The following is a 26,214-nucleotide window of genomic DNA, read 5'->3' as shown; positions in this document are numbered from 1 at the left end:
CGACGCACCCAACGTCTGCCAACAGTGGACGAGACAGAGGCGATGGTGGGATCACGAGGAATACGAAGAAGAACGCGGCAGCATCGGGAAGCAATATCGGCGTTGGTGGCGGCGAAGACCTGGAGCCGCAAGACGAAGAGGACCGCGCCTGGAGCCGACTCCCTGGTGCGTCATGTGGCGGGCCTCTCATCGCACGCGAGCTGAGTGACCCTCGAGGGCCAGGAGGAGCCGAGAGCAAGCGGGCATCCGGTCGCGGCGTTGTCCACGCGTCGGCCATCCGCTGCGGGGCTGCACAGGCGCGGGTTTGCAACCCGTCTCCATTAATCAGGAGGATCCGCTTTTTGCTAAGTTGGACAGAATTTTAGTGAGCTCTCTTTGGGAGCAGCAATTTCCTTTAGTAACTATCAGAACCTTGGTGAGAGGGGTTTCTGACCATGCAGCGCTTCTATTACATACAGGGATTAAGTCTACTATTAATCGCAAGCCTTTTAAATTTGAGCTATGCTGGCTGTCTAGAGAAGAGCTCCCTGATATTGTTAATAAAGTCTGGAGTTCCACTGTTCGTAGAGGTAGCAGTCTTGATTGGTGGCAGGATTTCATGTGGAAATTAAGGAGAACCCTTAAAGGGTGGAACCTTAATGTAGAGGGTAGATATAGGAGAGATAGAGATGAGATTGCCAATAAGCTTGACTTTTTGGATAAGAAAAGTGAGCTCTCTGGAGTTTCAGAAGCTGACTATGTTTTGAGAAATAAGTTGCAGAATGATTTGAATAAGATCCTTAGGGAAGAGGAGATTAAGTGGTACCAGAGGTCTAAAGAAAAAGATATTAAGGAGGGTGATGGTAATACGAAATACTTCATGATTAAGGCTAGCGGTAGGAAGCGTAGGAGTAAAATTTTCAGATTCATACATGATGAGGGGATCATCCAAGGGGATGAGCAGCTCCTTAAATATGCGACTGATTTTTATAAGAAGCTCTTTGGGCCTGTTGAATTACTTCCCGTCTCCTTAAACATTCCTCTAACTGATATGCTTTCTGATGTGGACAAAAGTAAGTTGGCTAGTAAATTTACTTTGGATGAGATAAAAACGGCTGTTTTTTCTATGAGGCATAATAGAGCAGCCGGTCCCGATGGTATGCCTATTGAATTCTTCCAAACCTTTTGGCACCTCATTTGCAATGATTTGTTGAGTCTCTTTCAAGATTTTTATGATGATATGATTGATATTTCTAGGCTAAACTATGGGGTAGTTACATTGTTAGCTAAGGGTCAAGGGGCGGATAGGATTCAGATGTATAGACCTATTTGCATGCTCAATGTCCCGTTTAAAATCTTTACCAAAGTCTTAAACAATAGAGCTATGACTACTGCTCACAAGACGATTTCTAAGGTACAATCTGCATTTATCAAAGGGCGTTATATTTTAGATAATGTCGCTGTTCTCCATGAGACACTTCACTCACTACATAAGTCTAAATGCGCTGCTGTTATTTTTAAGGTTGATTTTGAGAAAGCTTATGATAAAATTAATTGGGACTTTACGCTTAGTACGCTGAAAATGAAGGGGTTTCCTGATAAATTTATTCGTTGAACAAAAGCAGTTATTCATAATGGTAAAGTAGCTATTACTTTAAATGACTTGATTGGCCCCTATTTTGTTACTAGGAAAGGATTGAGGCAGGGGGACCCGTTCTCCCCCCTATTGTTTAACCTTGCTGCTGATGTTCTTGCTACCCTGGTTCAAAGGGCGCAAGAACAAGGATTTATTAAAGGAGTTCTGCCTAGATTGTACGAGGGTGGTCTTACTGTCTTACAATACGCTGATGATACGATTTTCTGCTTTGAATATGACTTAGAAGGGGCTAGAAACCTTAAAGTCATTCTATGCATGTTTGAGCACTTGACGGGTTTGAAAATCAATTTCTTAAAAAGTGAAATCCATTGCTTTGGTGCCGCTTTATTGAAACAAGAAGAATATGCTCAGATTTTCACTTGTGCGGTCGGGGACTTCCCCTTTACTTATTTAGGCCTTCCTTTACATTTTAAAAAGTTGCATAATGCGCATTGGAAACCAGCTGAAGAGAAAATTGAGAAGAAGGCAGCAACCTGGCAAGGGGGTTTGCTTTCAATGGGTGATAGGATTACCCTCGCTGAGACTTGTATGAGTAATGTTCCTGGCCATTTGCTTTCTTTATTTAAACTACCTAAAGGTGTAGGCAAGAGAATGGACTTTGTTCGTGCTCGTATGGTTTGGCAAGAAAGGGATGGAGTGAGAAAGTATCACTTAGTCAAGTGGGTGGATGTATGCCAACCTAGAGACCAGGGGGGTCTGGGGATTACTAATTTGGAGATTAAAAACATTAGCCTCTTATGTAAGTGGTTATGGAGATTAGAGAATGAGGAAGGGGATTGGCAGGAAATGATTAGAGCCAAATATTTGAGTAGGAAAACTCTGGTTCAATGTGAAGCATCTCGGGGTAATTCCCATTTTTGGAATGGGTTGTTGAGTATAAAGGATATCTTCTATTCTTGCTGTCAAAGGGTGGTGGGTGATGGCTGTAAGACGAGATTTTGGGAGGACACATGGCTGGGGAGAAAGCCACTTTGTCAACTTTTCCCCCGCTTGTATAATTTAACTTTCTGTCAACATGTTACTGTTGCTAAAGTCTTTAACCAGGATTTTGATTGTATTAGATTTAGGAGATGTCTTTATGGAGAAACTCTTACAATGTGGAATGAATTACTTGATATGTGTAGTCAGGTTACTCTATCGGAGGAGCCTGACAGAGTTAAATGGCTTTTAACTAAATCTGGGTCCTTCTCGGTTAAGTCGCTTTATCATTACCTTATAGCTAGAGTTGTTGCTTTTCCTTTTAAACTTCTTTGGAGGTTGAGAATACCTCTAAAAGTAAAAGCGTTTATATGGTTAGTGATCAAAGGGAGGATCCTAACCAAGGATAACTTATCTAGACGAGGGTGGAAAGGACCAAATTTCTGCGAGTTTTGTGGCGTTTCTGAGAGCATTGATCATCTATTCTTTTTGTGTTCTTGTGCTAGGTTTTTATGGAATGTGATATGCGGTACACTAGGTAACCCGAAATTACCTTTATCTTTCTTTGATCTTTGTCAAAACTGGATACCATCCTATTCTGGAAAGGATAGGGCTATTGTTTCTATTGGTGCTGCTGCTTTGATATGGACAATTTGGAAAACAAGGAACAAATCCTGTTTTCAACGTGTTTTGCTTTCAAATCCTATCAATGTAATATTTACCCTGTGTTCTTTGTTGGATTCATGGATGATTCTACAGAGAAAAGGTGTGCAAAAAATGCTTAGGGAGGTTTCCAAGAGGCTATCTCGGGTAGCAAATGAAGTCTACAGAAGAACATATGGGTGGAATTCTTCTGCTCTAAGACTGGGTTTTGTGTCTACCTAAAATTGGGTGATTCTGTAGTATGTTTGGCCTATTGTTTTGGCTGATGTGCAAATTGTAAAAGATGTTTAAAAGTCTGTTCTCTCTCCGGTAGTGGGTGATTTGGCATCCTATAGATATGGTTATATGTCTAGGATGTAGGTTGCTTATCAGTTGATGAGGTGATGCATCAGGTCTGATGGAAAAAAGTAGTGTGATGGTTGTATCTAGACTTCTAATTTCTTAATGAAAATAGGGGCCATGTGGCCCTTTTATCGAAAAAAAAACCCGTCTCCACAGAATTTTTACACTTGCTTTCTTCTTCGTAGACCAGAGACTCTCCCCAGTGTGCCTACTAGATGAAGAGATTACAGAAGGCGAGGGGAGGGATTAGCTCTGCAGAGGGGACCTGACAGTCCAGGAGCTGAGTGAGCCGTGCAGCTTGTCAGAGGCACGCACGACCCATAGCTTGAGCAGGTCTCTCGACGCGTCCTGCCATCCCTTTATTCTGTAATCCTCTCGTTTCCGGTCCACCACTCTTTTGCTTCCATTGATATGCAACCGTGATGCGGCGGTTCCTTTGCTTGGCACACGCGTTGCCGGCGTCGTCTTCTCCACGCAGAGCTGCGCGGTGCCATGCCTGGACCTGAGGCACAGCTGATACATCTTGGATTCGGTGCTCCGGAGGTGATCCACTGCCTTGGGGAGCAGCTTCTCGTCCACGTCTTGCAAGGTCGCATTTCGATGGACCGTTTCCTGCTCCTCCCCGTCGATCACCTCGAAGGCAAAGCTCTCGTCCTGAGGCTCTATGCCCTCCGGGAAGTCATGGGGAATAAAAACGACCGACAACTTCAAACCTGGAGTTTTCACATAGCTTCTTCTACTCCCTCCATGTGTTTTGTGCGGAGCTTGAGCCGGCGGCGAGATATGGCATTGCAGGTAGACCGTGATCACCTGCTCTGGAAACAGTGTGCACGCCAGCCTTGACTTTGATGGTGACAACGATGATTGCCCGTCGCTCTTGCTGCTGCTACAGGTGGAAGGCACGATGAAGCCGTCATGGCCGCTGCAGCAGAGCGGGTCTGGACGAAGGCACTGGGTCAAGGTCCTGTGTATATCGACCCAGTACTCAGTCTCTCTGAAGGGCAAGCTCTCCACCCAGGAGAAATCCTGCGTGGGAAGCTGGACGAGCTCCCTCGTGAAGCCTTCCGTGGCGGCCTTGAGGTGCGGCGTCACCGCCTGCATGCACCTCGCTATGATCCCGAGCACGTCGCTGCTCTCGGATAGGCGCAGCATGAACCTCGAGCTGAAGCTCTTGGCGGGCGCCCTGAAGTCCTGGAGGACGAAGCCGACCATGGCCTCCACCCCGCGCTCCGCGAAGCTCGTGCGCCGGATGCCGAGGTAGTAGAACCTGCCGCCCTGCAGCGCCTGGTACCGCGCCGTCTTGCCCGCGAGGAGGTGGCCGATGAGCGGGTCGAAGAAGAGGTGCTGCCGCGGGGTCCCGCCCAGCTCCACTAACCTGACGAACTCGCCGGCGCCCTCCGCGAACCTCTCGAACCTCCGGACGGGGACCGGTTCGCCGACGTCCTTGCCGCGGCTGACGAGAGATGACACGAGCGACTTGACCGCGTGGGCGATGCGCGTGGGGTGCGAGGACGCCTGCCGCCTGAGCTCTTCATCTACCACGGCGCGCTGGCGCTGCGTGAGGTGGCGTAGCGTGTCGTCGCACTCCTGGGCGGCACGCTTCAGCTTGCTCCGCCAGAGGAGCACCGGCGCGGCGGTGATCTGCCACCGGTCGGACAGCTGCAGCGCGGTCTCCATCTTGATGTGCGCCATCTCCAGCCTCTCCATCTCGTCTCTGCCGCATGGCCTCTTGTCAGGCTTGTCGATGATGAAGCTGGAGACCCTCGTAACCGTCTCGCCGACCACCGCGGAAGCAACAATCTCCGCCATTAAACGTGATAGTGAACTTGTACATAAGACTGGTCAGGTGACTGTACTATATATAGAGCGAGAGGAGTCTTGGGTCCTTTTCCACGCGTTGTGCTTCGATCAAGAGAGACTTGAGTCTTCGCAACAAACGTGTGAAGTCAATGATGAAGTCTTCTCTCTCTCAAGGGAGTTCAAGTGTTTTCTGAGACTAACTCGAGTCTTCCAAGTGTGAAGTCTTCCTCGTAGTGGAAGAGTCAGTCAAACGAACCACGCGTACGCGCTTGGTTTCTGCGGAATCAATTTTTGGATACCATGCAATTACACCAACTGAAACATGACTTTCAAAAGAATCAAACTTTTAGCCAATGGGATTCAGCTGGTGTGGTGGTTGACACCGCATTCACACACACACAGAAAAAAAAAACCCAGCATGCTCGCTCGAAGATCTGTATTCTACGGTTCATGATCTTTTACTCTTAAGACTCAAGAACATATGGAAATTGTGCATCAAACTACATGAACATGTCAGAGCTACTATTTCTTTTATCGATGGATCATAGAGCACAAAAAACCTACACCTATTATTGTTTAGGTCCATGCAAGGTGACAATTTTTGGTGCTATCCTATTGAAAGCGAGGATGGAATCAGAGAAAGCAATTGCAAAAGCTATTCTAGAAAAAAGGTGATTGCAAAAGCCGCAAGGATCACTAAACTTGTGCCACATCGAGGGCTTGGCCTACAGGAGCTGCATCCCCCTTATAATATGATTTGATCCGATTATTCGTTGCCCACAATACTGCTTCAGCCTTCAACCTAGTCATCTTAGTTCGAGCCATGTCATTGTTGATCTGATTTTGTGCTTATTAGAACTTCATACTGACTGAACATAATTATTTTACTTTATAAGGAGAAGAGATTTTACTATAAGTTTTATATAGTTTACTAGAACAACAACACTTCCTCTAACTTTATTTTAACCAAAACGCAGCAGGACGGGCTGTAGTTCATTCATCAAGAAGGAAAGTAAGAGAGTTACTGAGCTAGGGAAGGAAAAATAAAAAGAAAAGCCTACACTGGCGATCGGCCTGCATCTCTGGCTCTAAGTACGCTCATGGAGGTTTGAAGAGTTAAGTTGTTGGAGGAAAAAGCTTGACCCAGAAGAATGGCTCGATAGGTTCAGCTGCTTTGAGCAAAGCTCCACGACCCGTTCAGTGATCTCAATGTTCATAACTAGAGCAGTGATTCAACGTGGACATTTTGTGCCAGATGGGGATCACGTCAACTTCCTCGAGCCTCCTAGTCCGATGAAAGAAATTACATTTGATATTTCCTCATCTGTTTCAACTACGGTTCAATTTCTTACTGGCACACCATGAAGCTTGGAAGAAACAATATCCATATTTTTTTCAGCTCGTTGTAGTGTAGTACAAGGTGTGGGCTTTGGGTACCCTATTGGTGAGGAAGTAGACAAGGTGTGTGCGTTGGGTACCCTATTGGTGAGGAAGTAGACAAGGGGTGCCTTTTAAAGACATGGTTGGTAAGTACGAGTTTGCACGAGGATGTTATTTTTAGCCACATCATCACGATCCCATTTTTTTCCGGGGAATCACCACGATCTCATTAATCATGCTCGCACTATAGTGCTAACTAAAGAGAGCAAATCATGGCTCATTTGCTCCTACATGCATATTTTGAGCTGTTGATATGACAACGTCACTATATTGACCATACCAAGGAAATGATATAACGACAACTATAATCGAATCCGAAAACATTTTCTCGCGAGCTTTAACCTACTCCAATCGAACCCCAAAAGAGTAGAGTAGTTCCAGCCAAGAGGGGTTAGGTGGTTGGTGCTGGGTGACTTCAATCAAATTTACACAACTAGAGATACGCGAGCATGCGCCGTATAAACCGTTTTCATGCAACTCTGAATTCTTGTGAGCTTAGGGATATCCACCTGTAGAGCTGGCACTTTACTCCTCATGCTTATGCCTTGTCTACGTCACTCTCGGATCACTGCCTTCCTTTCATCGTCGATGATAGCGGCCCGCGACAGTGCTACTCCTTGAGCTTGCGTTGGTTTTTTCCTTGAAGAGGAAAGGGTGATGTAGCAAAGTAGAGATCAGTATTTCCCTCAGGTTGAGAACCAAGGTATCAATCCAGTAGGAGTAACAAGCAAAGCACCAATGTACCTACAGAAAGAATCAAACACTTGCACCCAATGCGACAAAGGGGTTGTCAATCCCTTCATGGTTATTTGCAAAAGTGAGATCTGATAGAGATAGATATAATTGATAACTAAAACGATAATAGAAATAAAAGTAATAAAAGTGCAGCAAGGTATTTTTGGATTTTTTAGTATTTAGATCTGAATATATAATATGGAAAATAGACCCGGGGGCATAAGTTTCACTAGAGGTTTCTCACTTGAAGGCAAACATTACGGTGGGTGAACGAATTACTGTCGAGCAATTGATAGAAAAGCGCAAAGTTATGACGATATCTAAGGCAATGATCATGCATATAGGCATCACGTCCGAGACAAGTAGACCGACTACTGCCTGCATCTACTACTATTACTCCACACATCGACCGCCATCCAGCATGCATTTAGAGTATTAAGTTCATAAAGAACGGAGTAACGCTTTAAGCAAGATGACATGATGTAGAGGGATAGACTCAAGCAATATGATATAAACCCCATCTTTTTACCCTTGATGGCAACAACACAATACGTGCCTCGCTACCCCTTCTGTCACTGGGTGAGGACACCGCAAGGTATGAACCCAAAACCAAGCACTTCTCCCATGGCAAGAATTATAGATCTAGTTGGCCAAACAAAACCCACAACTCGAAGAGACTTGCAAGGATATGAAATCATGCATAAAATAATTTAGAGAAGATTCAATTAATATTCATAGATAATCTTATCATAAATCCACAATTCATCGGATTTCGACAAACACACCGCAAAAGAGAATTACATCGGATAGATCTCCATGAAGATCATGGAGAACTTTGTATTGAAGATCAAAGAGAGAGAGAAGAATCCATCTAGCTACTAGCTATGGACTCGTAGGTCTGAAGTGAACTACTCATGCATCATCGGAGAGGCAATGGTGTTGATGAAGAAGCCCTCCATGATCGATTCCCCCTCCGGCAGGACGCCGAAAAAGGCCCAAAGATGGGATCTCGTGGAAACAGAGGCTTGCGGCGGCGGAAAAGTATTTTCGTGGCTCCCCTTTAGGCCAGGAGAATATTGTGGTATTTATAGGCGAAAGAAGTAGGGCAGAAGACCCACGAGGGGCCCACAAGCCCCTGCCCCCCCCCCCCGGGGGCATGCCCTGCAGGATTGTGACTTCCTCGCAGCTTCGTTTCCTTGGTTCTCAAGTCCTACAGGTGTCTTCTGGTCCAAGAAAAATCATCGCGAAAGTTTTATTCCGTTTGGACTCCGTTTGATATTCCTATCTGAAAAGGTCAAAATCAGGAAAAAACAGAAACTGGCACTGGGCACTGTGTTTATAGGTTAGTCCCAAAAATAATATAAAATAGCATCTTAATGCATATAAAACATCCAAAGTTGATAATATAATAGCATGGAACAATCAAAAATTATAGATACGTTGGAGATGTATCAAGCATCCCCAAGCTTAATTCCTGCTCGTTCCGAGTAGGTAAATGATAAAAGTAGAATTTTTGATGTGGAATGCTACCTAGCATATTTATCCGTGTAATTTTCTTTATTGTGGCATGAATATTTAGATCCATAAGATTCAAAACAAAAGTTTAATATTGACATAAAAACAATAATACTTCAAGCATATTAGCAAAGCAATCATGAACTTTCAAAATAACATAGCCAAAGAAAGCTATCCCTACAAGATCATATAGTCTGGCTATGCTCCATCTTCCATACACAACGTATTTAAATCATGCACAACCCCGATATTGGCCAAGAAACTGTTTTCATACTTTTACTTTCTCAAACATTTCAACTCTCACTCAATACATGAGCGTGAGCCATGGATATAGCACTATAGGTGGAATAGAATATGGTGGAGGTTGTGAGGAACAAAAAGGGGAGATAGTTTCACATCAACTCGGCGTATCAACAGACTATGGAGATGCCCATCAATAGATATCAATGTGAGTGAGTAGGGATTGCCATGCAACAGATGCACTAGAGCTATAAGTGTATGAAAGCTCAAAAAGAAACTAATGGGTGTGCATTCAACTCGCTTGCTCACGAAGACCCAGGGAAATTTGAGGAAGCCCATCATTGGAATATACAAACCAAGTTATATAACAAAAATTCCCACTAGTATATGAAAGTGACAAAATAGGAGACTCTCTATCATGAAGAACATGGTGCTATTTTGAAGCACAAGTGTGGTAAAGGATAGTAGCATTGTCCCTTCTCTCTTTTTCTCTCATTATTTTGGGTGGGCACCTTTGGCCTCTTTTTTATATTTGGGCATCATTGGCCTCTTTTATTATTTCTCAAAGTCCGGAGTCTCATCCCAACTTGTGAGGGAATCATAGCTTCCTTCCTTTCCAAACATGGGACAATGCTCTAATAATGATGATCATCACACTTTTATTTATTTACAACTCGATACTTAGAACAAAAAATGACTCTATATGAATGCCTCTGGCAGTGTACCGGGATGTGCAACGATCCAGTGTAGCATATGACATTAAGGAACATCACGCTAGCTGTCTTACGATCATGCAAAGCAATATGACAATGATGGCTCGTGTCATGAAGAACGGAACGGTGGAAGTTGCATGGCAATATATCTCGGAATGGCTATGGAAATTCCATAATAGGTAGGTATGGTGGCTGTTTTGAGGAAGATATATGGTGGGTGTATGCACAAGCGAAAGTTGCGCAGTACTAGAGAGGCTAGCAATGGTGGAAGGGTGAGAGTGTGTATATTCCATGGACTCACATTAGTCATAAAGAACTCACATACTTGTTGCAAAAGTTTTATTAGTTATCGAAACAAAGCATTAGATGCATGCTCCTAGGGGAAGGGTTGGTAGGAGTTAACCATCGCGCGATCCTGACCGCCACAAAGGATGCAATCAATAAATAAATCATGCTCCGACTTCGTCATTGTGATGCCCCCGATTTGACCGTACACTAATCATACACGCAAACATGCACGATCACGATCAGGGACTCACTAGAAGATATCACAAAACAACTCTAAACTGAAAAAGAAATAATGCAAGCTTCATATTACAAGCCAGGGGCCTTGAGGGCTCGAATACAAATACTCAAGTACACAAGTGTTAGCGGAAGCAAATATATCTGAGTACAGACATAAGTTCAACAAGGTGCCATAAGATGGCTAGCACAAATAGGGATACAGATCGAAGAGGCGCAGGCCTTCTGCCTAGGATCCTCCTAAACTACTCCTGGTCGTCGGCGACCTCCACGTAGCAGCAGGTACCGTCAGGGTAGTAGTAAGCTCCGTCGGCGGTGGCAGCTGACTCCGGGGCTCCGTCATCTGGTCACAGCAATCGGGTATGGGGGGAAATTAGTAGCAAAGCAGCGTGAGTACTCATCCAAAGTACTCTCAAGACTGACATCAGATCTATGCTACTTATGCATCGGTATCAAATGAAAGGGGATAGTATCTGTGGACTAAACTGCAGAATGCCAGAATAAGAGGGGGAGAAGCTAGTCCTATCGAAGACTACGCTTCTGGAAGCCTCCATCTTGAAGCATGAGAAGAGAATAGTTGGTAAGTTAACCGCAATCTCCATCTTGGAGCAGTGGAAGAAAGTAGTTGGTAAATTAACCAAGTAACAACGTATAGCATAATCCTACCCGACGATTCTCTTCTCGTCGCCCTGTGGGAGAGCGACCACCGGGTATATGTGGCACTTGTAAGGGTGTGTTTTATTAAGTATCCGGTTCTAGTTGTCATGAGGTCAGAGTACAACTCTGTGTCGTCCTTTACCGACAGACACGGCTATTCGAATAGATAAACTTCCCTGCAGGGGTGCACCACACATACCCAACACGCTCTTAGCTCTTCCGACCGCACACACTTTCCTGGGTAATGCCCGGCCTCGGGAGATTCGACACGTCGCAGCCCTACTTAGGCTAGCAGAGAGGTCAGCACGCTGGTCTAACCTAGGCGCTCAAGGGCTGGGCCCATCGCCCAGTGCACTTCTTGGCGTTGCATACGCGACCGGTGAGCGGACCTAGCCCCCTTAAACAAGGACGGGCGTTCTAGTCCAACTCGGCACGCGCCACTCCGTCGCTGACGTCATGAAAGGTTCGGCTGATACCACGACGCTGAGTGCCCATAACTTACCCACGTTGTTGGGTAGTGCGTATAGGTCGTAGCCAGACTCAGATCAAATATCCAATCTCGTTTAGCATGTTATTTTGAAATAACCGCGAACAACGACTAGGGACCATGCCCACCTCTCTCCTGGGTGGTCTCCGCCTGCCCTGTCGCTCCGCCACAAAGTGTCACTCAGAGGGGCATCGGGATCCCAGGCCCATCACTACCTGGATGGAACCACCTGTCCTTTCAGCCCCCACATCAAGATCCATCTGTGGGTACTCTACGAGCCGACCCGACTTTAGTCTAAAATCTGTATCATATGTAATATGTATATATACCCGTGATCGCCACCCGCAGCGATCACGGCCCGATAGTATAGCATAGCAGACAGACAAGAATGTAGGGCCACTGATGGAATACTAGCATCCTATACTAAGCATTTAGGATTGCAGGTAAAGGTATCAACAACAGTAGCAAGGACATGTTATGCAACGGTGTAGGATTGATACGTCTCCAACGTATCTATAATTTTTGATTGCTCCATGCTACTTTATCTACTGTTTTGGACTATATTGGGCTTTATTTTCCACTTTTATATTATTTTTGGGACTAACCTATTAACCGGAGGCCCAGCCCAGAACTGCTGTTTTTTGCCTATTTCAGTATTTCCAGGAAACAGAATATCAAACGGAGTCCAAACGGAATGAAACCTTCGGAAACGTGATCTTCTCACCGAACGTGATCCAGGAGACTTGGACCCTACTCCAAGAAGTTTCCGGGGAGGTCACGAGGGTGGAGGGTGCCCCCCCCCTAGGCGCGCCCCCTGCCTCGTGGGCCCCTCTGAGCTCCACCGACGTGCTCCTTCCTCCTCTATATACCTGCGTACCCCCATTAGACCAAAGAGGGAGCCAAAAACCTAATTCCACCGCCGCAACTTCCTGTATCCACGAGATCCCATCTTGGGGCCTGTTCTGGAGCTCCGCCGGAGAGGGCATCCATCACGGAGGGCTTCTACATCAACACCATAGCCCTTCCGATGAAGTGTGAGTAGTTTACTTCAGACCTTCGGGTCCATAGCTAGTAGCTAGATGGCTTCTTCTCTCTTTTTGGATCTCAATACAATGTTCTCCCCCTCTCTCGTGGAGATCTATTAGATGTAATCTTCTTTTTGTGGTGTGTTTGTTGAGACCGATGAATTGTGGGTTTATGATCCAACTTATCTATGAATAATATTTGAATCTTCTCTGAATTCTTTTATGTATGATTGAGTTATCTTTGCAAGTCTCTTTGAATTATCCGTTTGGTTTGGCCAACTAGATTGGTAGTTCTTGCAATGGGAGAAGTGCTTAGCTTTGGGTTAAATATTGCGGTGTCCTTACTCAGTGACAGAAAGAGTTGCAAGGCATGTATTGTATTGTTTCCATCGAGGATAACAAGATGGGGTATTTATCATATTGCATGAATTTATTCCTCTACATCATGTCATCTTGCTTAAGGCGTTATGAAGGAAGGGAATATTAAATTCCAATTTCCCTTAAAGAAGGGCATGGAACACTTTCCTAGAAAGAAAATAAAATTACCATATGAATCTATCATGAGATCCACTTATGGATTGCCTACCAAAGATGGCAATACCTAGATCTATCCTTGCTTTTATGCCTAGCTAGGGGCGTTAAACGATAGCGCTTGTTGGGAGGCAACCCAATTTTATTTTGTGTTTTTGTTTTTGGTTTTGTTTAGGAATAAATAATCCATCTAGATTCTGTTTATATGTGGTTTTATCTTTTAATTAGTGTTTGTGCCAAGTTAAACCTATTAGATCTTCTTGGAAGATAGTTATTTGATCTTGCTGTAATTTCCAGAATCTTGGCGCTCAGTGCCCGAATTTTCAAAAATCACCAGAACGTGATAAAATAGTGATTCCAATTGCTGCTGATCAATAAACAAATTTCTCAGGTCGTCTAATTTTGGTAGAATTGTTTGGGTTCCAGAAGTTTGCGTTAGTAACAGATTACTACAGACTGTTCTGTTTTTGACAGATTCTGTTTTGCGTGTGTTGTTTGCTTATTTTGATGAATCTATGGCTAGTAAAATAGTTTATAAACCATAGAGAAGTTGGAATACAGTAGGTTTAACACCAATACAAATAAAGAACAAGTTCACTACAGTACCTTAAAGTAGTCTTTTGTTTTCTTTCTCTAACGGAGCTCACGAGATTTCTATTGAGTTTTGTGTTGTGAAGTTTTCAAGTTTTGGGTGAATTCTTTTGATGGATTACGGAACAAGCAGTGGCAAGAGCCTAAGCTTGGGGATGCCCATGGCACCCCCAAGATAATCCAAGGACACCAAAAAGTCAAAGCTTGGGGATGCCCCGGAAGGCATCCCCTCTTTCGTCCACTTCCATCGGTAATTTACTTGGAGCTATATTTTTATTCACCACATGATATGTGTTTTGCTTGGAGCGTCTTGTATTATTTGTTTCTTTGCTTGTTAGTCTACCACAATCATGCTTGCTGTACACACCTTTTGAGAGAGCCATGTATGAATTGAAATTTGTTAGAATACTCTATGTGCTTCACTTATATCTTTTGAGCTTGATAGTTTACTCTATGTGCTTCACTTATATCTTTTTGAGCGTGATAATTTTTGCTCTAGTTCTTCACTTAGATCTTTTAGAGCACGGTGGTGGTTTGCTTTAAAGAAACTTGATCTCTCATGCTTCACTTAGATTATTTTGAGAGTTGTTAATAGCATGGTAATTTGCTTAATGTTAATATACTTGGTATTCAAGATATGTGAAACTTTCTTTTTAGTGGGTTGAATACTAAGATAAGTTTGATGCTTGATAATTGTTTTGAGATATGGAGGTGATAATATCATAGTCGTGCTAGTTTAGTAGTTGTGAATTTTAGAAATACTTGTGTTGAAGTTAGCAAGTCCCGTAGCATGCACGTATGGTTAAAGTTGTGTAACAAATTTGAAGCATGAAGTGTACCTGGCTTGTGCATCCTTATGAGTGGTGGTCGGGGACGAGCGATGGTCTTTTCCTACCAATCTATCCCCCTAGGAGCATGCGCGTAGTACTTGATTTTTGATGACTTCTAAATTTTTGCAATAAGTATATGAGTTCTTTTGACTAATGTTGAGTCCATGGATTATACGCACTTTTACCTTTCCGCCATTTGCTGGCCTCTTCGGTACTGTGCATTGCCCTTTCTCACATTGAGAGTTGGTGCAAACTTCGCCGGTGCATCCAAACCCCGTGATATGATACGCTCTTTCACACATAAACCTCTATATATCTTCCTCAAAACAGCCACCATACCTACCTATCATGGCATTTCCATAGCCATTCCGAGATATATTGCCATGCAACTTCCATCATCATCATTATCATCATCATCATGACATGCTTTACTTTTGTCATATTGCCATTGCATGATCTTGTAGTTGACATCGTATTTTTGGCAAAGCCACCATGCATTATTTTTCATACATGTCACTCTTGATTCATTGCACCATCCCGGTACACCACCGGAGGCATTCATATAGAGTCATATCTTGTTCTAGTATCGAGTTGTAATCATTATGTTGTAATCAATAGAAGTGTGATGATCATCATTATTAGAGCATTGCCCAATCAAAAAAAAGAGAAAGGCCAAAAAGAAAAAAATAAAGGCCCAAAAAAAAGAGAAAATAAAAAGGGCAATGCTACTATCTCTTTTTCCACACTTGTGCTTCAAAGTAGCACCTTGTTCTTCATGTAGTGAGTCTCATATATTGTGCTTCAAAGTAGCACCATGATTTTCATATAGTGAGTCTCATAAGTTGTCTTGTTCATACTAGTGGGAATTTTTCATTATAGAACTTGGCTTGTATATTCCAACGATGGGCTTCCTCAAAATGCCCTAGGTCTTCACGAGCAAGCAAGTTGGATGCACACCCACTAGTTTTCTTTTGTTGAGCATTCTTAGCTCTAGTGCATCCGTTGCATGGCAATCCCTACTCCTTGCATTAACATCAATTGATGGGCATCTCCATAGCTCATTGATTAGCCTCGTTGATGTGAGACTTTCTCCTTTTTGTCTTCTCCACACAATCCCCATCATCATATTCTATACCACCCATAGTGCTATGTCCATGGCTCGCGCTCATGTATTGCGTGAAGGTTGAAAAAGTTTGAGATTATTTGAGTATGAAACAATTGCTTGGCTTGTCATCGGGGGTATAGAAGTTGGGAACATATTTGTGTGACGAAAATGAAGCATAGCCTAACTATATGATTTTGTAGGGATGAACTTCCTTTGGCCATGTTATTTTGAGATGACATAATTGTTTGATTAGTATGCTTGAAGTATTATCATTTTTATGTCAATATTAACTTTTGTCTTGAACCTTTCGGATCGGAATATTCACACCATGATTAAGAAGATTTACATTGAAATTATGCCAAAGTATCACTCCACATCAAAAATTCTCTTTTTGTCATTTACCTACTCCAGGACGAGCAGGAATTAAGCTTGGGGATGCGTGATACGTCTCCAACGTATCTATAATTTTTGATTGCTTCATGCTACTTTATCTACTGTTTTGGACTATATTGGGCTTTATTTTCCACTTTTATATTATCTTTGGGACTAACCTATTAACCGGAGGCCCAGCCCAGAATTGCTGTTTTTTGCCTATTTCAGTATTTCGAGGAAACAGAATATCAAACGGAGTCCAAACGGAATGAAACCTTCGGGAACGTGATCTTCTCACCGAACGTGATCCAGGAGACTTGAACCCTACTCCAAGAAGTTTCCGGGGAGGTCACGAGGGTGGAGGGCGCCCCCCTGGGCGCGCCCCGTGCCTCGTGGGCCCCTCGGAGCTCCACCGACGTGCTCCTTCCTCCTATATATACCTACGTACCCCCATTAGACCAAAGAGGGAGCCAAAAACCTAATTCCACCGCCGCAACTTCCTGTATCCACGAGATCCCATCTTGGGGCCTGTTCCGGAGCTCCGCCGGAGAGGGCATCCATCATGGAGGGCTTCTACATCAACACCATAGCCCTTCCGATGAAGTGTGAGTAGTTTACTTCAGACCTTCGGGTCCATAGCTAGTAGCTAGATGGCTTCTTCTCTCTTTTTGGATCTCAATACAATGTTCTCCCCCTCTCTCGTGGAGATCTATTCGATGTAATCTTCTTTTTGCGGTGTGTTTGTTGAGACCGATGAATTGTGGGTTTATGATCCAACTTATCTATGAATAATATTTGAATCTTCTCTGAATTATTTTATGTATGATTGAGTTATCTTTGCAAGTCTCTTCGAATTATCCGTTTGGTTTGGCCAACTAGATTGGTAGTTCTTGCAATGGGAGAAGTGCTTAGCTTTTGGTTCAATCTTGCGGTGTCCTTACTCAGTGACAGAAAGAGTTGCAAGGCACGTATTGTATTGTTGCCATCGAGGATAACAAGATGGGGTGTTTATCATATTGCATGAATTTATTCCTCTACATCATGTCATCTTGCTTAAGGCGTTACTCTGTTTTTAACTTAATACTCTAGATGCATGCCGGATAGCGGTCGATGAGTGGAGTAATAGTAGTAGATGCAGGCAGGAGTCGGTCTACTTGTCACGGACGTGATGCCTATATACATGATCATACCTAGATAACCTCATAACTATGCTCAATTCTATCAATTGCTCAACAGTAATTTGTTCACCCACCGTAGAATATCTATGCTCTTGAGAGAAGCCACTAGTGAAACCTATGGCCCCCGGGTCTATTCTCATCATATCAATCTCCATTACTTTATTTTACTTGTTTTGCTTTTACTTTTCACTTTGCATCTTTATACCAAAAATACCAAAAATATTATCTCTATCAGATCTCACTCTCGTAAGTGACCGTGAAGGGATTGACAACCCCTAAGCATTGGTTGCGAGTTGCTACCGTTTTGTGCAGGTACGAGGGACTTGCGGACCTCCTACTGGATTGATACCTTGGTTCTCAAAAACTGAGGGAAATACTTACGCTACTGTGCTGCATCACCCCCTCCTCTTCGGGGAAAACCAACGCTAGCTCGAGACGTAGCAAGGATCAACTGATAAATAGCAACAGTTACACTACTCTAATGCAAGCAGTAGAGAGAAGGAGTATGCGATATCGGGATGATCAAGGGGGTTTGCTTGCCTAGAAGCTCTGCTGAGAAGGAGGGGTCGTCAACACTGTAATCGTACACGGCAGCGTCGTCGACAGTCCCGGGGTCTATCGAGAGAGGAGGGGGGAAGAAACAGTAAATACTAAGCAAACATGTTCTACAAAATGTATGACATGACAATATGCAGCGTCGATTGTGTCCTAACATATAGTTGCATGTTATCAAGGAAGGGGGAACCCATTCGGGAAAGTATTCCCGGTTTCGGACATTTGTCAGACAGATGCCCGGAGGGGGACGGTTGCATGTTTCCTATGCTAGGGACGTGTGGTGGACAAATGGACTGCGTATTCGGATTCGTCTGGTCGTTCTGAGCAACTTTCATGTATAAAGTATTTTCCATCCGAGCTACGGATTAAAAGATTTAATTTTCTAAAGTTTTTATTAATTTCTGGAATTTAATTATTTATTTAAATTCAAATTATCCAGAATAGTAAATGATGTCGTCATCATGACATCACCATGACATTAGCAGGTCAACTCCCGCTGGGCCAGGTCAAACCTGACCAGCGGGTCCCACTGGTCAGTGAGACAATGGCTTAATTAGGATATATTAAACTAATTATAGACTAATTAGAGGGTGGGCCCCACTAGTCAGTGTCTAATTAGTGATTAATTAAATAAATAATTAATTACCAGTTTTATTTATTTTTGAAACAATGTTTAAAAGGGGTGGGGCCCGCGTGTCATAGACTGGGGCCAGCCCAGTCAGCACAGTGGGGCCCACTAGCCAGTGACCTAGGGTGGGGCCCGTGGCGGCCACCGGAGACGCGTCGGCGAGCACCGGACGCGGCCGAGAGCTCCGGCGAGCTCAGGATTCGCCCACAGGGCAGCATTTGGCGCGCGGCCACCCACATTCGAAAGGGGGAAGCGAGCCGCATCGCGTGGTGGTGGTGGTTGAACTCGGGGGTGGCCGGAACAACACCGGCGACGACAATGGCGGACGATGGCTCGGGTGTGCGACGGGGACGGCGTTGCAGTGTGCTAGCGCGTGAACAAGGCAGCTGGGGGTGGCCTACGCGACGCGGCGATGCTAACGGGCACGAGCCCGAGACCATTTGGTCGCCAGAGTCACGCTGGCGACATGCTCCGCGGCGGCGAGCTTGGGCGAGTTGGGGCGACGGCTACGGCGCAGGGGAGAGCGCAGGGAGAGAGGGAGAGGGAGGTGGAGCTCACAGTGAGCCCGTAGGTGTGCGACGTGTGCTCGGGGGAGGCTCGACGACGGCGAATCGACGGCGAGGTCCGGCGTGTCTGGAGGTTGAAGAAGACGGCTCCGAGAGCGAAGCGGAGGCGGCGAGCTCGATTCCGGGGACGGGGAAGACGTAGCGGGACGCGGCGGAGCTCCTCGACACGACAAAGGGGCACGAGGCGGTCGGTGGCCGTGGTGGAGCCTGATGAACGGCGGCGAGCACGTCAGGATAGGGGAGGAGAAGGAGCGAGGGCGTCCAGGGGAGCAGGTGTGGGCGAGAGAGAGAGAGGGAGAAATATCCAGGGGGCGCGGTGGCCTCCTTATCCTCTCCCACGGTGCTGTACTAGCGGTCGGCGAGGTGGCCCGGCGCCGGCGAGCGCGTGCGGTCGCACGCACAATAGGAAGTGGGAAGACGCCAACGGGGGTTGGGAGGAAGTGGGCCGGCTTGTATGGGTCAAGGCCCAGTTGGGCCGAGGGGGAGTCCTTTGTTTTATTTTATTTTCGTTTTTTTTCTTTTATTTGTTTTTTGTTACCTTTTTGTTTCTATGTATTTCAGCTTTAATAAATTACTAAGCCATTGCCACAACATTTTTTGGCAACTAGATATAATATTTTAATAGTTTGCAATTTATAAAGGCATTTAGTTAATTGTCTAAGCAACTGGTTTAATTATTTTAATGATTTTAAACACCTTACAAAAATGTGGTTTCTTCACCAATGTTAATAAATGATTATTTGCAACAACTTAAACATTTTAGTTTTGATATTTGAAATTTTTTATGTTTTATTTGATTTTGAATTTGAATTTGAACAGGGTTTGGATCAATGCAAGTTTAACAACAGTAATCGTGGTGATGTGGCATCATTATCAGGGAATTACTGTAGCTAAATTATCCGGGCGTCACAATTCTCCTCCACTACAAGAAATCTCGTCCCGAGATTTAAGAGGTGGTGTAAGGGGGAAGGCTCTGGTTACGAAATTCTAACGTATCTTCTTGTCTTGGTTGCTCTTCTCGAAGAGGTCGATCCATTACGTTGTTGCCTTCATTCATCTGTGTCAGGTCCTCATGATGAAGTCAACATCCTTTCCTTGGGAACTCCACTAGTAGAAAAAGGGTCAAACGTGAAGCACATTAGTGCCGGTTTGTAAAAAAACCGGCACTAATGTGATCAATAGTGCTGGTTCGAATGGCTATGCATTAGTGCCGGTTCGTAATGAACCTTTAGTACCGGTTCGTGCCACGAACCGGTACTAAAGGGGTGGTGGCAGGCTGGCGTCAGGCCAGGGCCCCACGAGCCCCTTTAGTGACGGTTTGTGACACAAACCGGTACTAAAGGTCTAACCTATAGTACCGGTTTGTGTCACCAACCGGCACTACAGAGTCTTAACCTATAGTCCCGGTTAAAGACACAAACCGACACTATAGGGCAATTTTCAAACTCTCCCCCCCCCCCGTGTATCGCCATTTCAGTTTTGAAAAAATCAAAAGAGAATGATAAAAAATTCAAAAAATAAAATCCTTCGAGAGGTAGTTATATTACTACATCTACACGTTAGGAAAATTTGAAAACTTAAATTTGGACATGTTTTGCAAAAAGCGTAGGGAAAATGTAAAACGACTATAACTTTTGCATACGATGTCAAAAAAAACCGTATAATATATCAAAAAATTCAGCACGAAAATCCGCATCCGGTGGAGACGGCCTATGGCCTGTTTGCAATTTTTTAGAATCCTCAAATTCCAAAAGGAAAAAAAGATATGGTCAAATTTAAGTTTTTTTAATTTTTTTTGTTAAATCTGGTCAAACTACTTATTCAAGAAGTATTAATGTTAATACATAATTATTCAAGAATATTAGTGTTACTAAATAATTATTTCAATTTTTTGAATTTTGGTCAAATCTGGTCAAACTGTGGTCAAACTATGGTCAAACTTATTCAAGAAATATTAGTGTTACTAAATAATTACTGTTTTTTAGAATAATAGTTTGAAACTCGAACAGTGAAATGTGTGACTTCATGCTCAAGCTAAACTCCTGAGGGTTAATAGGATTGACATCTTACTATTGTCAGGAAAACAACAAGTGTAGACTTAGAAACGAAGGAGAATAGAACGCGAAAGTTAAGCGTGCTCGGGCTGCAGTAGTGAGAGGGATGGGTGACCGATCGGGAAGTTAGATGATTTGAAATGAGTGATCCACACTTGAGCAGTTAAGAGAGGTGATTAGAGACTAAATCACCAAATAATTCAGAAAAATTAAAAATCGGAAAAAAATAATCAAATTTTTTTCCAAAATTTTCAAAAAATAAATTCAAAAAAAAACTTTAGTATCGATTGGTAACACCAACCGGTACTAAAGGTCCCCCATACCAGGGTGCTAGCTCACGCCACGTGGTGGCACTTTAGCACCGGTTCGTGCCGAACCGGTACTAAAGGGGGGGGGGCCTTTAGTGCCCACCAATTAGTGCCGGTTATGGAACCGGCACTAAAGGCCCTTACGAACCGGTTTTAAAGCTCCGTTTTCCACTAGTGCTCTATAGGATCGAAAGTATGTCTAGAGGGGGGGTGATTAGACTACTTGACCAAATAAAAACTTAACCTTTTCCCAACTTTAGTTCTTGGCAGATTTTAGCTATTGTAGGACAAGTCAAGCAATCATGACACAATTCAAGCAAGCATGCAAAGAGTATGTTGGCAGCGGAAAGTAAAGCATGCAACTTGCAAGAATGTAAAGGGAAGGGTTTGGTGAATTCAAACGCAATTGGATACACGGATGTTTTTCCCGTGGTTCGGATAGGTGGTGCTATCCTACATCCACGTTGATGGAGACTTCAACCCACGAAGGGTAACGGTTGCGCGAGTCCATGGAGGGCTCCACCCACAAAGGGTAATGGTTGCGCGAGTCCACGGAGGGCTCCACCCACGAAGGGTCCACGAAGAAGCAACCACCCACAAAGGGTCCATGAAGAAGCAACCTTGTCTATCCCACCATGGCCATCGCCCACGAAGGACTTGCCTCACTAGCGGTAGATCTTCACGAAGTAGGCGATCTCCTTGCCCTTACAAACTCCTTGGTTCAACTCCACAATCTTGTCGGAGGCTCCCAAGTAACACCTAGCCAATCTAGGAGACACCACTCTCCAAGAAGTAACAAATGGTGTGTAGGTAATGAACTCCTTGCTCTTGTGCTTCAAATGATAGTCTCCCCAACACTCAACTCTCTCTCATAGGATTTGGATTTTGTGGAAAGAAGATTTGAGTGGAAAGCAACTTGGGGAAGGCTAGAGATCAAGATTCATATGGTAGGAATGGAATATCTTGGTCTCAACACATGAGTAGGTGGTTCTCTCTCAGAACATATGAGTTGGAATTGTGTATGTGTTCTGATGGCTCTCTCCACGAATGAAGAGGAGGTGGAGGGGTATATATAGCCTCCACACAAAATCCAACCATTACACACAGTTTTCCAATCTCGGTGGGACCGAATCAACAAACTCGGTCGGACCGAAAAGGTAAACCTAGTGACCGTTAGAGATTTTCGGTGGGACTGACATGCAACTCGGTAGGACCGATATGGTTAGGGTTTGGGAATAACGTAATCTCAGTGAGACCAATTACACAAACTCGGTGAGACCGATTTTGGTAATTAGCTAACCAGGGAGTTGGTCAGGCAAACTCGGTGGGACCGATTTGCTCTTTCGGTGAGACCGAAAAGTTACAAAAAGGAAACACTGAATTTACATTGCAATCTCGGTGGGACCGATCCGCTCTTTTGGTGAGACTGAAAAGTTACGAAAGGGAAATAGAGAGTTTGCAATCCCATCTCGGTGAGACCGAGATCCCTATTGGTAGAACCGAATTGCTAGGGTTTGGCAGTGGCTTATGACAAGTGAAACTCGATGGCGCCGGATAGAAAGAATCGGTAGGACCGAGTTTGGCTTAGGGTTTAGGTCATATGTGGATATGGGAAAGTAGTTGAGGGTTTTGGAGCATATCACTAAGCACATGAAGCAAGAGGCTCATTAAGCAACACCTCATCCCTCCTTGATAGTATTGGCTTTTCCTAAAGACTCAATGTGATCTTGGATCACTAAAATATAAAATGAAGAGTCTTGAGCTTTTGAGCTTGAGCCAATCCTTTGTCCTTAGCATTTTGAGGGTTCCACTTTCACCATCCATGCCATGCCAATCATTGAGCTTTCCTGAAATAATCATCTTGGAATAGCATTAGCTCAATGACCTATATGTTGTTATGAATTACCAAAACCACCTAGGGATAGTTGCACTTTCATGCTCCATCGTACTTACGGATAGGCAAGGGGCAGCTCGACAACGCTAGAATGTTATAAGGGGTAATCATCTGAAGTTATCCCATGAATGAGCACATGAGTATCTCTCGAGTTGAACAAACGAAACACATCGAGAGAAAGTAAGAAGGTTCGATAAGAAGTCCCAAGCGGATAGACAATCACTCAATGCCTGAAACAGAGTGTGAAAGGGTTCAGAGCAACGAGAGTAAGTATTGCGTCTAATACCAGAATAGATTGCTAGGAAGGCGGCTCATGAATTAAATATGAAGCCAAGCATGAGGAATAACTTTTAGAAACATGGGTGTACAGGAGAATCAGGTTTCGATCATGTGGAACTGTGGGTTATGGGCCCACCATGTGGTTAAAAGTAGGAATGGCACTGACATCTTGCACGGTCATGAAAGGAAAGTACGTCAGAGGATAGCCTGTCAGTTATGCTGGCAACAACATTGGCACCAAGGGCGAGGGACAAAGAGAACCATTTTCCTACTCGTCGAAATGAGGTGGACCTGTAGGCGAGGTTCTCGTCCATCGGTGGTTACCGGAATGTCATCAACAATAGTAACATGGTCTTGCCAAAAAGTACAACGAGGTGTTTATATAAGCAGCGAAATAGTATTTCTTATATCACAAAAATTCATAAGAAAAAGTTTCAACAAACCAATGGAAAGGAAAATGTGATTATCATTTTAAACAAACCAATGGGAAGGAAAGTTGTTTAAACACAAGTAAATAGGAGTATATCCTTACCAATGTTAAGCAGGGCATGATATACGTGTCAGGAGATCAAAGGCATGGCCATTTAGTTGATAGGGGTAAGAAGAATCATGATATGTACCCATACAACGGTGTTTGGACAACTGATCAAGAAACATTTAGCATTGCGCTTTCAATGCCCTTATTGATGTTAGAGTACCGCAGTCATGCTTCGGAATAGCATCGACATGGTCTTAAGCAAAGGTCAGACTTTGGATACCCAAAGGGTCCATCAGGAACAACTCAAGAATAAGTCTTACAATTTCCTAATGGAAAAATGGCTAACCTTGCTAAAAAGGAAACTATAGCAATAGGTCCTCTAGACAGGTGTGCTAAGCATGACATCACCTTACTGGGTTATATAAAGACCAATTTTATGACTCTTGGAAATACGTTCCAACCATCATATCTGACCGAGATTCGGGTCTGATTGGAGTTGGGATACCTCAGACTCAGGATGCCTGAGAAGAAAAGGTGCAACACAAATCGACGAGCTGACATTGTAAGATTCTGAGGAAATGAACTATGGAAGCGAGTTCCGAAACAAGAGTTCATCATTAAACCAAGAAGAGGATAAGAAGGTGGCTGATGGACTCGGCGACAATTCATCGATGTTTCCAAAAAGATGGATTTCCACAATCTTGTGAACAAGAAGATGGCATTTGTTAGACCAAATGATACAAGGACATATGCTCGAGGAAAAACATTCACGATTAAATATTGGATGAAAGGTGCACCCGAAACATGGCTTCGGTAGCATGATCAATGTTAGAATGGTGATTCGATAACCAATAGTCCAAGAATGAACTATCAACCATTAACTTCAAAGCAATGGGGTAGCTAGAAGTTTTGAATTTCACACATCATAGTTTGATTGTCAGAATTCCGGTTAGAAATAACATCGGGACCTAGAAAGAATGGTGATGGTGAGGAGTATCACACTATACCAAGAATTTTCAAGAGGTGGAGCAACCCTCACAACATTCTTGACATCAAGATGGTACTACTCCCAGGTAGAACATAACATAAGTTGGATAGTAAGGAACTCAAGGTACAACACAAAACAAAAACAAGTTTTGTGTTGGAAGGAATGCAATAATGTTGTCGATGGTAACAGAAATCATCAAGGGACAAGGATGATATTTCTCATCATGAATTCAATAGATATCTTGGAAGAGCTCGGAATGTTGATGATGATCACGACACATTTGTCGAGAGATTTCAGGAAGATGTAATCGATCAGCGATGACATCCAGCCAAAGGTATGATGAAGCGAAAGGTTATTGGAACCATGGGTACGACACAAACTCGGAATCAAGCTTGCTGTTCAAGGCAAAAAGAAATGACAATGAAGATCGACGTAGGATTAACTCATCGTCGAAATTGTGCTCTGAGAAGGAGTACTAGGTAGCATAGTTAAGATAATTATGTAGAGGATTAGGCTAAGAATGAAATGAGTCGAAAGTTAAATTACCCAGCAATACATTGCTAAGAGTATTGGATCACAGGGTGGATTCGGTTCACTTATCGATGTTCCGAGTTGACAAACAACCCAAAACCCGTGGAATACTAAATCAGTGAGAAAGAATACTTGACGAAGTCTCATAAGAAGTATTGCAGTCCCGTGATATTATCGGGATACCAGGGGTAATACTCGAAGGGAGAACAGAATAGAAACTGAGCTGGATCGTTGACTTGCAATAGCAGATACTTTAATTTCATCAAAAATAGACGAGGCACTGGAATGGTTTCCTTTCAGATGTAATGAATTAGGTTAGCATGGTCGGAACCATAACTGCAAGGGATCCAATTTATTGACACTGAAAGAATTATTTAAATGGTTAAATATTCTTGCAAGAAGGTTTCATGATAAGTTCCACATCGGTTCCATGGGCATAAACACAAAGGTTTAAGGTTGACTCCCACTTCTTCGATACATAACCTTTAATTTACTTCTCATTTTTCGAAGTAGTTGTAAATGTTGAAATTTTACCTGACAATACGCCAGTAGATATGACCTGCATAATCTTCGAGCTCACACAAATTATGGAAAGCATAGGTTCAACCCATCGAGACATCTTAGGAACATATA

The 26,214-nt window shown here is 43.8% G+C and overlaps 1 protein-coding gene across 1 annotated transcript; it reads right to left on the bottom strand.

The window, feature by feature from the left end:
• Nucleotides 1-3,630: 3,630 nt before the first annotated feature.
• On the bottom strand, nt 3,631-5,372 carry LOC147978183 (uncharacterized). Its single transcript, XM_087546149.1, has one exon. It carries the CDS (start codon nt 5,366-5,368, stop codon nt 3,806-3,808), a length of 1,563 nt encoding a protein of 520 aa, XP_087402275.1. The 5' UTR covers nt 5,369-5,372; the 3' UTR covers nt 3,631-3,805.
• Between the last annotated feature and the right edge of the window lie 20,842 nt (nt 5,373-26,214).

This window comes from Triticum urartu, chromosome 3A (assembly GCF_056163025.1).
Source record: "Triticum urartu cultivar PI428250 chromosome 3A, HENAU_Tu73, whole genome shotgun sequence".
Taxonomy (NCBI): domain Eukaryota; kingdom Viridiplantae; phylum Streptophyta; class Magnoliopsida; order Poales; family Poaceae; genus Triticum; species Triticum urartu.
This window is presented reverse-complemented; position numbering and strand designations above follow the sequence as displayed.